At 49.0% G+C, this 14,327-nt stretch overlaps 1 protein-coding gene across 1 annotated transcript; it reads right to left on the reverse strand.

Annotated features, from left to right (window-relative positions):
* Nucleotides 1-6,944: 6,944 nt before the first annotated feature.
* Nucleotides 6,945-14,327, reverse strand: SF3A3 (splicing factor 3a subunit 3). The gene is made up of 17 exons (XM_084300852.1): nt 14,195-14,327; nt 14,054-14,101; nt 13,890-13,942; nt 13,297-13,402; nt 12,733-12,805; nt 12,246-12,337; nt 11,706-11,788; nt 11,222-11,360; nt 10,840-10,908; nt 10,423-10,490; nt 9,975-10,082; nt 9,598-9,667; nt 8,764-8,928; nt 8,544-8,654; nt 8,043-8,133; nt 7,876-7,931; nt 6,945-7,268 (listed from the first exon to the last, which is right to left on the reverse strand). The coding sequence occupies exons 1-17, from the start codon at nt 14,288-14,290 to the stop codon at nt 7,191-7,193; spliced, it is 1,506 nt and encodes a 501-aa protein (XP_084156978.1). The 5' UTR covers nt 14,291-14,327; the 3' UTR covers nt 6,945-7,190.

Here is a 14,327-nt window from a genome sequence, read left to right on the forward strand (position 1 = left end):
GCTTCTTGTCCAGCTCCCAGCTGGGCTCTTGGGGCCGGAGGTGGCCGAGGCCCGCCCCGCTCCCGGCCTGCCCCAGGCGTTCCGTTAACCCTTAGCTCCGGGAAGGGCCCGAGCCCAGCTGCGTGCTCCCGTCTCGGGCGCCGCTGTCACCGGAGGGGCAGCCACGGGGGTCCCCGGGTGCCGGGGGGCTTCGTGACACTGTCCAGAGTGCTCCCACCCAAAGCAGAGCACGGCCAGCCAGGTCCCAAAGCCCCAGGAAACACGGCGAGCCTCATTTTCCGGCCCCGCTGCAAACGATTTTTACAGCTGGCCGCACACAGTGCGCTGATATTAGAGGGTGAAAAGCCAGGGGAGGGAGCGGGAGCAATGAAAAACAGCCAACAAAAGAGGGCGAGGAACTTCCCTCAGCGTCCTGAAGGGAACGGGAGAAAAGGAGAGGAGGAAGCTTTGGGGTCGCTAGTGGGATGGAGAGGCTGATTTCCTCGTGGAAGGGGAGGGGCTCTTTTTTCAGCAGCACCTTAAATTATTTTTCCTTAAATTTCAAGCCCCAGCCGGCATGAGCCAACTTCTGAGCTCCTGCTTTAATTATGCAAATTAATTACTGCAGAGTGTGTAAGCAGGTGCTAGGAAATGTCACCAGACAGAGTCATTTGCATACTAAACAGAGGAGAGTTTGGTCTACATCTGCTCTTCCCCCAGCTGTAGAAGTGACAGCTGAACTCTAGCAGCTATGAAAAAAAGCAGCAGTGTTTGCTAAAGCCACCGCTCTGCCGCCTGCCTCTCCCCTCCCTCCCCTGCACTCCTGCAGCAGTACAGAATGGACGGGAGCCTGCAAAGAGGAAACGAAAGGCAAACAGCCCAAAATATGTGCTGCGAACTCCAAGCACCATGCCCTTTCTCGTAAGGATGGAGGCGTGTTGTTTCTGAAGCAGAAAAAAAGCTTTGAGCTCCATCCTGTTTTCACTTTCTAGCGATACACTGCCCGTGTGGCCTGAAACACTTGAAAAATAATAAAAAAAAAAAGAAACAACACACACACACCAGCCCCTGTGCTGCGGTTTGGAGGCAGCAGAACTGCAGGCGGATGGAGGCAGCCCTGCAACGTGGAAGGGGCCGGCTATCGCTTCAGGCAGCCTCTTCTCGTCCAGTCCCACATCCGCTGCGTGCAGCTCTGCTTAAGGGCTTCTGAAGCGAAGCCTTCCTGCTGCTGGAAGCACGAAGGGCCCAGCTCCGCGGGCTGGGGTCCCCCCCATCCCCCAGGCACTCAGAACCCCCCCAGTTACCGACCCAGAGGACAGACATTTCTTTATTTTTATTTTTGCTTTTTTTCCCCCTTAAAAGAGAGCAGTGAGAGAGGACAGCAGACTGTGCGCTTGCAGGAGTGGCAGCACCTTGCCACCACAGAGCCACCCACCCGCTGCCTGTGATGCAAGAAGATCACAGCACGGGCTCCTGCTCCCGTCTCTGCTCTATCTTTATGCATAGAGAATCATAGATATGAAACAGGGCCATCTAAAACCACAAGCCACTTTTAGCTCAGTCCCATTTTCCTGCCATGAAGTGGAGATGAAACAGTTAAGAGTTGTGCCTAAACAGACAGGGGGCTTTAGGTACAAACTAAATGCTAAGGGGGTGTCCAGAAAGGCAATTATTAACTAGAGCAGCCCCCGTGTCTTCACTCAAAGCAGAGGTTTCTGCTTTTTAAGGCAGCGTAGCCCCCTCTTGCTCCTACACCCGAGGTCCCTCCATCCAGCCTCCGTAGTCCCAGCAGGGCAGGGGAACGTCTTCAAGCTCTGGCCCCCTTGTTCCTGGCACAGGGACGCAGCTGAGGGTGGTGGACGGTGACTGTGGCTGAAGCCAAAGAGGGGGCCCCCGCCTGCTGCTTACAGCCGGAGGGGAGCAGAGACCCCACGGTTCAGGAGAAGGGCGGCCCCGCATGCCAGGAGCTGCAGGAGGGGGGCCAGAGGCAGCTGCCCAGCAGCGTTGAGGTGAATTTTGCCATCCAGTTTCAGGCAGCTGCCTTTCGGCGTGGCGGGGCAGCACTCCTGGTAGCAGGCAGCCTTCACGCCTTTAGCGCAGATGGGCTTGGCAGCCTTGCAGGCCTTGCTGCATCCTGCCACAAAATCCAGGCCCGTCTTCTTCATCTGGAAGGAGAAGAGATGTTGGTGGTCGTGCCTGCCCTCCAGCATTCACATGGTGGGGACGCACACAGGCTCCTGGGCACAGCCCAGGAAGGCCCGCAAGGCCGTACCTGACAGAAATCATACCCAACAATGCATCTCGCAGTGGTCTTCTTCCCCTTGAAACATCCGTCCCCGTGGCAGGTGAAGGCTGCACAGACTTTCCCCTACAAGACAGGACCAGAGGAGACACTGTGCTTGCTGGTGCAGACAGCAGGACGCCCAGGACAGGAGCTAGACCTACTCCTGAGGACCCTTCCCACCCACCCCCCTCCCCGCTGCATTTCAGTATCTGTGCCATCTCAGGCATTTCACACCCAGAGATAAGCCTTCCATCTGACACTGCAGGAAACCTCACTGAAACACCACCGTAGCAAACAAGTTTCAAGCTGCCTTTTCCTTCCTCTTCGCAAGGCTTTGCAGAGATGAGCATCTTCCCCTCCCCATTGCTCGGGTGCCCCAGCAACACCCTGCACCCATGGGTGCTGTACAGTCAGCTCAGGCTGCTTGAACACACACAAGGGCTGGGCTTGGGACCCTTATGGGCTCTGTCCCTGCAAAGCTCATTAAGGATTTGTTCCCCTTCCAGAGGCAGCTTTTGGAAAAACAGCATTGCGTGGACCTTCTGGGGCAGTACCTACATTTCGGGGGGGAGGCCGGGGGGTGGTGGTGGCGACGGTGGTCGTGGGTGGCACGGTGGTGGCTGGCAGGTCACCTGCAGACATGAGAGGAGCCCCGTGAGGACACAGCCCATGTGGGAGCCACTTGGGAGTGGAACCCCAGAGCAGAGGAATCGCGGCAACGCAGCCAGCCCAGCTCAGCGGGCTTTGTGCACCCATTTCCCTTGCGTGCAGCAGGATTAACCCCGGACCCCCAGCCCGGGGGAGCCCCGCAGGCAGTTACCGTAGGAGCTGGCATTGAGCTGCAGGCACAGCGGGGTGTTGCAGCACTCCAGGGCACACTGCTGCATGCTCACGCTGCTGTTGGTCCTGCACGGCTCCGCACCGCACGCGCTGCTGCACCTGGCTGTGTAGTTTGTGCTGGAGAAACGATAAAGCTGCAATAGCAGAGCCAGAGGGGAAAAAAAAAATGCTAGAAGTGTGATGAGATGCCACCACGAAGGTGTAAAAGGGACTTGACAGATTGCAGCAGAGATAAAGGAAAACAGACTGGCACGGTCACAGCGCTCCACCCCCCTCTCGGTGAGCTCCGTACCTCGCAGAAAGTCTCGTTGTGGCAGGCGGCCGTCTCGTTGGCGTGGGCTGCATCCTGGTAACACCTCTCCCCAGAGCACTGGAAGCTCTGGCAGGTGAGCTGGAGGGAGAACGCGCCAGGAGGTCACTGTGCAGCAAAGCCTCCTCCTGCAGCACTGCCACCATCATCCCTCCCTGAACAGTTCCCCTTCCCTTACCCCAGGAGATGCTCTCAAGGGATTTCCTGCTCCTACGAGGGACCAGGTGGGTAAAAAGCCTGGTCCTGAGGCTGTAGCAGCCTGGCCAACATCCCCCTTCCCTTTCCTTACCCTTGTTCCTTCTGTACTGTTCATGGAGGCGTTGGGGGCCACAGAGGAGGTTTTGGGAGCCACAAAGGAGGCGTTGGGGGCCACCAAGAAGGAGTTGGGGGCCACCGAGGAGGCGTTTGGAGCCACCGAGGAGGTGTTGGGGGCCACCGAGGAGGCATTGGAGATCACCGAGGAGGCATTGGGGGCCACCAAGGAGGCATTGGAGACCACCAAGGAGGCGTTGGGGGCCGCTTTGTGCTCTGGAAAACAGCAAGTTGCATCTTGGTGAACAAAACCCCAGCCACATGCTCAGCAAGCCTGCGTTCCCTGCTGAGCCACTGCCACATCGGTCACATCAGGGTTGGGATGGGGACGGCAGCAAGTGGCAGGATGTCCCAAACAAGGGACAAACCCAAGCAGGGTTTTTGCAGCCAGCAACGAGGGAGCTGCAGGTCAGACAACAGCCCACTAGGGACATGTTCCAAGAGCTTCTCCCTCCCCCTTCCAGCCACATCACACGTGAGGAAGTCTTTTCTGGGGGCAAAACCTCTAGAAAAGGTCCCTCAGTGCAGCTCCATCCTACAGATTACAGCCCAGAGGGGACAGGGACATAGTCACAGCCTTTGCCCCACTCCCAGCGGGAGCCTCAGCTTTCCCTGGGGTGCAGAGCTCACCTGCTGTGGCCAGAGGGCCCCAGGTGCCAAAGTGCAGAGCCAAGATGCAGAGCAGCAGGCCTGGAATGGAGAGGAGATGATTGAGACCATCAAAAGCCAAATCCAGCTCCAGCAGCCTCCAGAGGAGACCAGGAACCCTTGATGGACATCCCCAGGATGGACGCTGCCGAAGCAGAGCCCCCGTTACCTTGAAGGGGGAGGACGAGCTGTCGCTGACCTGCCATCGTCCCCACCAGCAGCCTCAGCTGAGACCTGGCAGGAAAAGGCAGAGTCAGGGCTGGGCAGCCCCAGGGGACAGTCCCACTCCAGCGGTGGCCGCTGTCACAGTGGCACAAGATCCCTGCATCTGCCCAGCCACAGCCTGGAGAAGGAGCAGAACAGGGAATAAAATCAGGACAAGCTACATAAGAGAGGCTATCCCTGTTTTTGTTTGTTTGTTTGTTTGTTTTCCAAGTAGTTCAGCACCCTGTTTTGGTCCCCGTCATGGTAGGATGCACTCCTCAGGCAGGAAAAAGTGCCTGGCAGAAACAATACCCACCAACAGCACCTCTGAAAACTGCAATCCAGGACGTATCAGCAGGCTCTCCACCCAGAAGTCATCCTGCGTGTAAATAACTGAGTAATTCAGCACTGAAGCCGCTTTGCTGAGGGTTTGGGCTGGTAGATTTTCCCTGCCAGGCATGTTGTCTCTCCAGAGATGGTTCCTCTGCGAGCTACTGGCACCCTCAGCACCCAGCCCTGCTCTGGGTGCTCCAGCAAACCCCATCACCGTGCTTATTGGGTGTCAGGGAGCAAGAGTCGGGCCCTTCCAGTCCCGGCTGCAGCCAGAGGAGGCTGAACAAGCACAGATGGAGTCCGGGAGCTGCCTGCCCAAAGGCCGATGCCTCCGAGTGTGCTCTTCCCCATGGGATCAGGTCCAGGGCACCCCCACAGCCAGTGGAGGCTCTCCGAAACCACCGAAGCTGCCGCCGATGGATCCCAAGGGCTTGGCACAGCTGCTGGCAAGCAGGAGCCCCCTGGGGAGGCCACGTGCTGCTGGTTGGTGTGGTAACCCTCCAGCCCCACGGTAACGCAGATTTGTGAGCAGGAGCACCAGCGTGGGGTAGTTACCGATGCTTGGCAACACGCAGCAGTCTGCTCACGCTGCTGCAAATGAAGGAGCCTCCCAGCCCAGGATGGTGGCACCCCAATCCTTGGCACACGGGATTCTGAATTCAGAGGTGCCTGCACAGCTTCTCATCACCCAGCCCCTTGCCCTGCTGCTCACCCCATGGTTTGGGAAGCTCTGTTGTGTGTTTTGGTGCTTTTTTGATACCCTGCTCTCCGTTAGAGGAAAAGCTCCGCTTTCATTCAAAATCTTTACCCTTTTAGCTATGGAAAGTGGAGATGTTACTCCAAAAAGTGCTGCAAGAACTAGCACGCTTCCCTCCCATCTTATGGTTTAGGCTCAGATAGCATTGCCCAAAGACCTGGCATGGCTGAAGCTTGCGTAGCAGCTGCTGTGGGGGTTCATGCAGAGTGAAAGAAAGCAACAGAGGCCCTCACCTTCCAGAGCAGGGCAGCCACCCCACCCAGACCAGGTTTGGCCAACCCTTACTGAACAGGGTGCTGCTCCAGCACAGCCAGACCCAGCTCCAGGACAGGCTGAGAACAAACGCCCACCAGACACAGCCTCATCCCGAGGAGAGCAACGTTTCCCCAGAGCAGAGGAAGGAAAAAGCTCCCAGCATTGACTCACCCTTGTCTGTCTGCGCCCCGAAGCCCCCGTGCACCAGCGAAATCCTGCAGCTGCCTGCGCCTCCGAGCACCGACAGCAGCTGCGGTACCTGCAGCACCCTGGTGCCAGCGACCAGCCCCACCCTTGCCAACCACTGGCTGCACAAACCATCACCCAGGGAGAGGTGTTTGTTACCTGCTGCTCCGCTGGATTTGGAGATGCAAATGTCTCTGCACGGTGGGAAAAAAAAAAAAATCAGGCTAGAGATGTCAAACAAGCCAACTCTATACCAAAATGAAACCCCGCCGGAGGTAGCACAAGGACTGCCACAAAGGATGAACACAGCCTCTGCTTGATGCCCCTTTTCTTCTTGCTGGACTTGCAATTCATGTGGCAGCATGAATGTTCTGGATTATGTACAGACGGCTGTGGTGGTTTTACTCAAGAGAGCCACCAAAGAAAGGATCTGCCCTAGCATCTACCAGGCCTTCGAAGTCAACACCAATGCTGGAGAAATGAAAGCAAACTGCACACACGGCCCAAACTAAACCAATCCCAGTTATTTGTTCCCTGGAAAAAGCTTAAAAGGGACCCTAGCACCCTAAAAGGGAGGCAGAGCTGAGGTAAAAGCAGCAATGCAAGCCACGTAAGTTTGTTCTGCAATGAAGTCCTAAGAAAATCATATGCTTACAGCAAGATATAGTACAGGACCACTACTCATTGGCAGCATGTTCATGTGTGCTTTAAAACAGTCAATCCTCAACAAAAATAATTTCCATCCAAACTGGAAGAAACAAAAAGTAATAATTTCTGACAACTTATACCGTGCAGAAAGCTTTTTAAAAACACCATAATCAAATCTCTTCCTTCCAACATACAAAAGGAGATTAGTTTTCAGCACTTCCTAAGTTAAAATCAGTTTATTTTTTCAGCTTTTTTTTTTTAATATAAAATAATGTCACAGGTCTGCGCTTCACAAGGGGCTTACTAGAAAGAGATTCTATAAAGTATCCTTGAAATCTACGATCATGCAAATACAAAATCCAGAAACTGAAGAGGAGTCAGAACTGCTGACACTTCGCTGCTTTTTCAGATGTGAAATCCTTCACTTGGGAAAGTTACAGGAGTCCTTGACGTTTCAAGTCTTCGTAGGTCTTCTTGTTCACCACATTCCCACTGGAGTCCTCGTATTCCTCCTAGAATGAAGTGAACAGTTTAGAGACACCCGCACACAGCCTGACTGTGGTTGTGTTACAGCATTCACATTTTAGCTTCATCTGCTGAGCAAAACCGCCCTGCCAAGAACCTCCCTACTTGAAGGTAGGCAGTGGATCTACCAGCAAGCTCCAGACAGAGATCTTACCTACTCAGAACAATCACAAGCTGTATTACAGGCTACATTTCCCACCGCACTCCAGTCTTACCCGGTTGCCCTTTATACTACTGAAAAACGTTTTGAGACGGAGCTCAAGAAAAGGCACTAGTTTAAGTGAACACACTGCTCAGAACAGTTCCTTGCCCTTCTCACAAAACAAAGACAACGCTGGTACTGTAAAGCAATGTATTAAAAGATGTTTATGCAGAGAGATGGGTCTACCCTATCAGAAGGAGTTTGCAATCCAGCACAAGAAGTGCTTTTCATGTATCACCAACAGGAGCTGTACACCTAGCAGCATAGGCTCCTGCCTAACCCTCCAGCATGCAAGGGATTATCTTAGAAGTTCTTCTGACAGTTATGCAAGATAAATGAGGAGTCCCAAGTAAACAGGCCTAGAAATATCCAAATGCTCTGTAACATCTCACCTCTGTATCAGGCTGCCATCTCTCCGAAGCTTTCTGTAGTTTCAGTTTTGCCCACACTGTAAACACAAAGTCATAAAGGATCTGAATGTTTTGGACAGAACTAGTTAATATGAACATTCTTATCTCACGTTTCCTGTTCTATGCAAAGAAATGCCATCAAGACTTACGTGAGACCGCATCCTCAATCTGTGTGACGTTAGCAAAGTGTGCAGTGTTGGGAATGCCCAGGCATCTCATTCCATGAGCATGTCGCCACTCCTGGGGACAAGAGGTCAGTATATAAGACAGAATGCCACCTCAGCCACAACACCAGAGACTACAACAGCAAAGATCAAAATACACATCTACCAGTCCTAAACAACCCTATAGAAATATTTTTTCTGCATTTTAGATGGTAACAAAACTCTGGTAGGCAATAAACACACTGTACCAGTCAGGACTGGATACTGGAATTAGTGTTCAAACAACAGGGGACTACAGAAATTGACAGAAGAGATCTTCATATACCCTGAACATACAATTCCAACATCATGGCCCTGCAGCATCATTGCAGACATGTTTTAGAAGTGGAGTAAGTGCAGCTCAGATGCTCCAGTGATTTACTAGTTACTCATTATAAAGATTATTTGAACGTACTACTGATGTTTTTGTAGCAAGGCGTTACTTACCGCAAAGTGACGCTGAAAAGCTTTGGGCCCTCGGTAGGTGTAGTTACCGCAAATCTCACAGTTGTAGTTGATGTTTAAACCATGTAATTTATATAACCAGTACGGGATTGGCTGAGAAGGAAAGACAAACAAAGATTAGGCTAAAGGGCAAGGCAGATTCAAACAGAAGAGTAGCGTGGAGTCAGGTGAAATCTCACACTCATCCAGCATTGACAGTTACCTTGCCATCCCAACCAAGAGGCAGATTTTTAGGATTATAAATGATTTCATTTTCTTCATCTTCGCTCTCACTCTCACTGATTTGCTCTTCTTCCTCCTCCTCCCTCTCTTCCCCTGTCCGTGCTTGCTTACGTTGCACATTCTCATGAGTAAGATGTCTCTGTTCCTAGATGCAGGAAAAGAGAAAATTGTTCACACAACAGCAACAAACTAAGGGCAAACTATGGCAATGCAAAACAATTCCCCAGTGTACAGAGAGAGAGAAATGACAGAACTCTCATTTACCTTACCCCAACAACCTAGAAGTTTTTAGTGTAACATTTGTTACTTCAAAAGAATTAAGAACTTGCACTACTATGAGCACTTCTTCCAAGATAGCAAGCCAACAGCAGCAGCCTTCATGCTAAAGGCAATTGCCCAAAACAAAAGTAAGGACTTGAGGCAAGTATCAAGGCAGACAAAGTAAAAGCTTGCAACATCCAATAGCTTAGATGTAAAATAGAAACTCTCTACATTGATATGGTGCCTGGAAGGAAAAAAAAATATATAATAAAAAGGCAGGCTCCCCCAAAGGGAGCCTCTGTATTTGGCTTGGGATAGACACAAGATACGTCTGTTCACAGGAGGCTGCAAATAACTAATGGAAACAAAAACATAGCCTTTTCTGTCAGTAAGTAGAATATGATGAGTTATCTGCTTACATGCACTTTTAAACATCATGACTCTGGAAATATAACCAGCTCTTCTGCACACACTGTCTGTGAAGGATGACCTTCCCATCACCACTATTGACAGGTCTGCAACTGAACGCTCAAAGACAAAATAGAATTCTTACCCCAAGAACTTCTACATATTCATATATCTGAGCTTCCAGGAATGCGAGATCTTTATTTCTTTCAGTGTCTCTGGAAACAGATAAGGAAATTTTAACATCATTCCAGAACTGCAAACAGCATGGGTACACTGAGCTCCTAAGGGCACATCTGACTGGCAAGCAGCAAGAAAACAGAAACAAGTACTTAACAGCTCATTCAGCTGTGGGATTCAGCTCTGCTATCTTCCACCTGGTTCAGGACCATATTGTCTGACATGAAAGGCTTCTAATACTCTAAGAACCTCTGCATCACATCTACACAGGGGTGATGTTTATAGTCACTTTTCATAAAAGTGAAGGGGCTAATGCTCACCCAAAAATCATCTTTAAGAGCTCACCTTTTGCTTCCTTTTGTCTTTGGATTCTTAGCAAACAAGGAAGGATCAAGTGATTCTAGGGATTTGCCTTTAGTGCTAAAAAGTCTCTGAGCACGCTCTTCCAGAGTCCTATGGAGAAGCAGAGAGGAGATGAGATCACAGCTTATATTGCCAAAAAAATATTTGAATTCATGCAGCAAAGTCATAAATTTAGCTTTTAAGAGATCATGATATTTCCTATGATTTTGGTGTTAATACTTTTGACCAAATTCTCTATACAGGATACTTCAGTACAACACACTGCTCAAAACTTCATCACAAAATTCCTTGACTGGTTCTCAGTGCGTTGTCTTTTTAAGCATCATAAGGTAATTCTTGTTCAATAAAGACCACAAAACATATCCCACAAAGAAATGCAAGGCAAGTCAACCTCGAAAACTGAAAAGAAATTATAAAAATACTGTCTTACCCGCCACACTTTAGTCCCAGGGCCAATAAAGCTGATTTTAATCTGTCCAGCCCCAGAGAAGCCAATTCCTATTCAATAAATTAAATCACAGTAAGAGAGAAGCTATTAAAATAATACAATATGGGTGTACATCTGTTTTAACTCATCAAAAAGGGGGAAAAAAAAGAAGAGCGAATGACATGCCACTCCTCACTGAAGGAGTGACAAATGCGACAATCTAACTAGATCCCTCAAGTTACAGCCCTCTAGTGGGAGAAATTAAATCACCAACACGAAGTTTTATCCAGAGAGCGCAGAGCCAGAAATGAAAGCTCATAAAGTAAAATTATAGAAAAAAAAAAAAAAAAAAAACACACAAACGGCTAAACTTCCACCTGCTCGAGACTGACAATTAGGTGCAGAGCACTGAAAACCTACCTCCCAAGAGGAAAATGCTGAGAGATCCAGGTGGGCTCCAGCATGAGTGAGCGCACTGCTGGTTTCTTTCTGCCAAGAAAAGACACATCAAAATCTGTGTGACACCCTCTCAGATTTGGTGTAATGCAAAATCCCAACCTCAAGAAAGGCAGTTCATTTCACATAGGGAAAAAAATATCTACCACTAGAGTGAGCAATGAAATAACGGAAGAGGTTCAAAGTAAGCAAGTGTTTTAAAAGGTTCATTTTAAACTCAAGTTAGCTTCAAACTGCATCTTTGTGAAGCACAGCTACACACCTTGCTATGAGACTTAACACTACTGATTCAAAGAAAACCTATCCCAAATCCAGAATCATTCACAAGGACTCAATGACTGCTCACCGGCCAACCGGGGAAAGTTCCATTATCCCACTTTTTCTCAAACTCAGTCTGAATTTTCCCAAAAAGTTCATTCTGGTCCAGTAATGGCTTCACGCGATCTGTGTACTCCTGTAGGTACTCAAGAAGCATTTCAAGGTACCTGCCGGAGTAATCATTAGCACAGACAATTCCATATCAAATTAGTGATATAACGATATGAAAGTCATCAAGATTAGGATAGTTTTTAAACACAGGATTTCTAGATGCAACAGCCACAATGACAAAGTACCTCTACAGAGTAAGACCCCAATGGCTTTCCTTATTTTGTTATGCTTCACGTCTCCTAAGGGCTCATCTGATATACAACTGCATTACTAAGGGTTAGTGACCCAATGAGCCATCGAGCTTAGCTGATGCAAACTACAGTCTTAACAGCTGTACACTTCAGAAGCAAATTCCTTCTTATCAAGTGTCGTAAATGAAGCAGGTAGGCAAAAAGGTTTACCTCTTATATTCAGCATTTTTTCTCTCTTTGGGAATATCAAAGAGTTGGTCAAATGTAGATAAGTAAGTGATGTAATCCAGTTTCTATGAACAAAAAAAGTTTGAGTCAGACTTTATACAGATGCAGCCAAATCAACAACCCATTTCCAGTTACCAGACCAGGAGAAAAGCACCAGCTCATGCCTTTATTCCGGATGGACTGCTTAGTGCTGGGGTTTTCCATGTGCTTTCTAACACATGGCCTTAGATACCTTGGTAGCAGAAGACAGGATTTTTACGAGGCCATCATTACATTAAGGACAGAGACAATAAATTGAAGAGAACAAGAAAGAAGAGTCATGAAGCAGCATTCAGAATTCATACACTGTCAAGCTGTATGTGCAAAAAAGTGCTTTGAAATAGCTGTTTAGAAATAAACTATGATACATTTCAAAACAACAAGAAAACAAATTACCAATGAAACAAGCAAGGAAAAGAACCCTCAACCTTAAGCACAGAAGACTAGAAATAGCTGATCGCCCAGGCTCACTCAGCCACTTACCTCTGAGGATTTTAGGTTAATGTATTTGAGATAGCAATCATGAAGATCCAAGTATCGGCCATACCCCTCCTCATCTGTGAACTCCACTAGATCTGTAGGAAAGAATATCAAGTGCTTCATTACGATCTTAATATTCTCTTTGTGTTATACATGTGCTTTGGAACCTGAAAAGAATTAGCTGTGTACTAATTTATGCTTCAGGAAAATATTTATAATGCAAGTGGAATACTTATTGACACAGAAAAGCAACAAGGCATCTGGGCAATACACCAGAACATTCCCCAAGAGAAGCACCATGACTGTGGAGTATTCCAGGGCGGCTACAGTTCAGGAGAATTTAAATGAAATAAGAATTGTCAGAAGTAGCAGAGTAAAAGAGAAGTACAGCTCTGAAAGACATAAGTTTGGACAGGTCACTAAATAATACCTGTCAAGCAAGCATGGTATTCTCACCCAAACTGGCCTCAGAAAAAAAATATAGACTTACTTTGAGCCTCTTCGCTCGGGTTGTCTCTGGCCTTCAACAGCTCCTCAAACTCCACCGACATCGGAACACAAATCTGCAAGAACAGACAGAAGTTACAGAAAAAGTGATTACTTCAGCTAACATCCCAGAATAATTAATACAAAATCAAAATATATTGTAAACAATAAAAGCAGTAACTGGAAAGGTATCCAAAGCGTTTCTGCAACATCACGTTTGCACAAAGAAAGAGGCAGTACTACCCAGTCACCTCGACTTTAGCCAGCGTTAGACAGGCAAAACTGAACGCTCAGCTGCAGGTGGCTCCCAAACTAACACAGTGTGCAAGGGCCATGGTCAGCATCTCGCATTTTCTCCTACTCATACAGATCTCACAGGAGCTTATATAAAGCCTCCAAAGCACCATCTGTTCTTGAATATTTTCTTTTCTTGAATGACATTTTAATATACTTCATACTTATACGTTAAGGCAATGAAAACAGAACAGCAACAAAAGTCTGTTTATTGCTGGGATGAGGTCCAACAGACCACAAAACAGCTATTCTTATGAAGCAGTTAACTACTTACCTCATTTGGATGCTTCCGGTGAAACTCTTTAATTTGTTTCAGTCTGTTGTAGAACTCTGCAAACTCATTTGGTCCTGAAATGGCACTGAGCTCTTCCTTTCGTAAGCTAAGAATTCATAAACAAGATCAGGTTACAAATAAAAAGGAGAACACGTTTACACTCCTAGATTTTTTTTTCAAGGTCCAGTGCCGCATTCTGATTATACAAAACCCCAGCAAGACTGACTGCAAAGCCTCACATAGACAGTTTAGCCTGCTGGGCTTATGCTTGGGTGGTCCAGGTTGTGTCTCTCACTGAAAATGCAGTAAACTCACAAACCTTTGAGGCAATTGACAGGTGGCTCAATCCAATGATATAATGAAAAGTTCATATCCTGCATAAACATATTTAATGTGAAGCCCAGGTCCTGCTCTAGCAGGTTTAGTGTCACCATGGCGCAGTGTCTCACGGAACAGCATTACTCCTCGTCTGTTTACACCACATTCAGAGAAGCCCCCACCTTCCTCACCTACAAACCACGAGGCAAAACACACGGAGCAGCCACCTGCGTGGACACACACCTCAGGCATTCACTGCTTGTACCGCCACTTACCCATCCTTGTCATCGTACAGGTCCCTCAGGTTGCCGCTCACTTCCATGTACCTCTAAAAAAAACAACAAAAGAAACCACAGGATGAAAAGGAGAGGGCCACGGGCGTCCAGCACCCACTCCTTGGGGGCTGCTCTGGCAGAAACCCGGCGCTGGCGGCACTCACGTCCTGCATGGCCCGGGTGCGGTGGTCGGAGTTGATCTGGTCGCGGAGCTGCGGGCAGAGCGGCGGCGTTAGCGGGGCCCACACAACCCCCGGCTGCCCCCAACCCCCTACCAGCCCTCCCCCGCGGCCCCCCGGGCGCACCGTGGACTTCTTGGTGAGCATCTCCTTCACCATCACGTCCATTAGCCGCTCCCGCTCCTCGTGGTAGCGCCGCTGCTGCTCCAGGATCGTCTCCATCGTCCCTGCCCGCCCTGCGCTCCTCTTCCGGGCCCGC

Source organism: Netta rufina (genome assembly GCF_964035555.1).
Source record: "Netta rufina genome assembly, chromosome: 23".
Classification (NCBI taxonomy): Eukaryota; Metazoa; Chordata; class Aves; order Anseriformes; family Anatidae; genus Netta; species Netta rufina.

Bases quoted from the DNA above. Each gene is read 5' to 3' on its own strand.
- SF3A3 (XM_084300852.1), bottom strand. From the start codon at position 14,290: ATGGAGACGATCCTGGAGCAGCAGCGGCGCTACCACGAGGAGCGGGAG. The intron at 10,909-11,221 runs GTGAGCAGTCAT...TTTTCTTGGCAG, and splicing joins GAACTTTCCCCGGTTGGCCG to AAAGAAACCAGCAGTGCGCT. The intron at 8,929-9,597 runs GTAAGAATTCTA...TCCTGCATCTAG, and splicing joins AATATGTAGAAGTTCTTGGG to GAACAGAGACATCTTACTCA.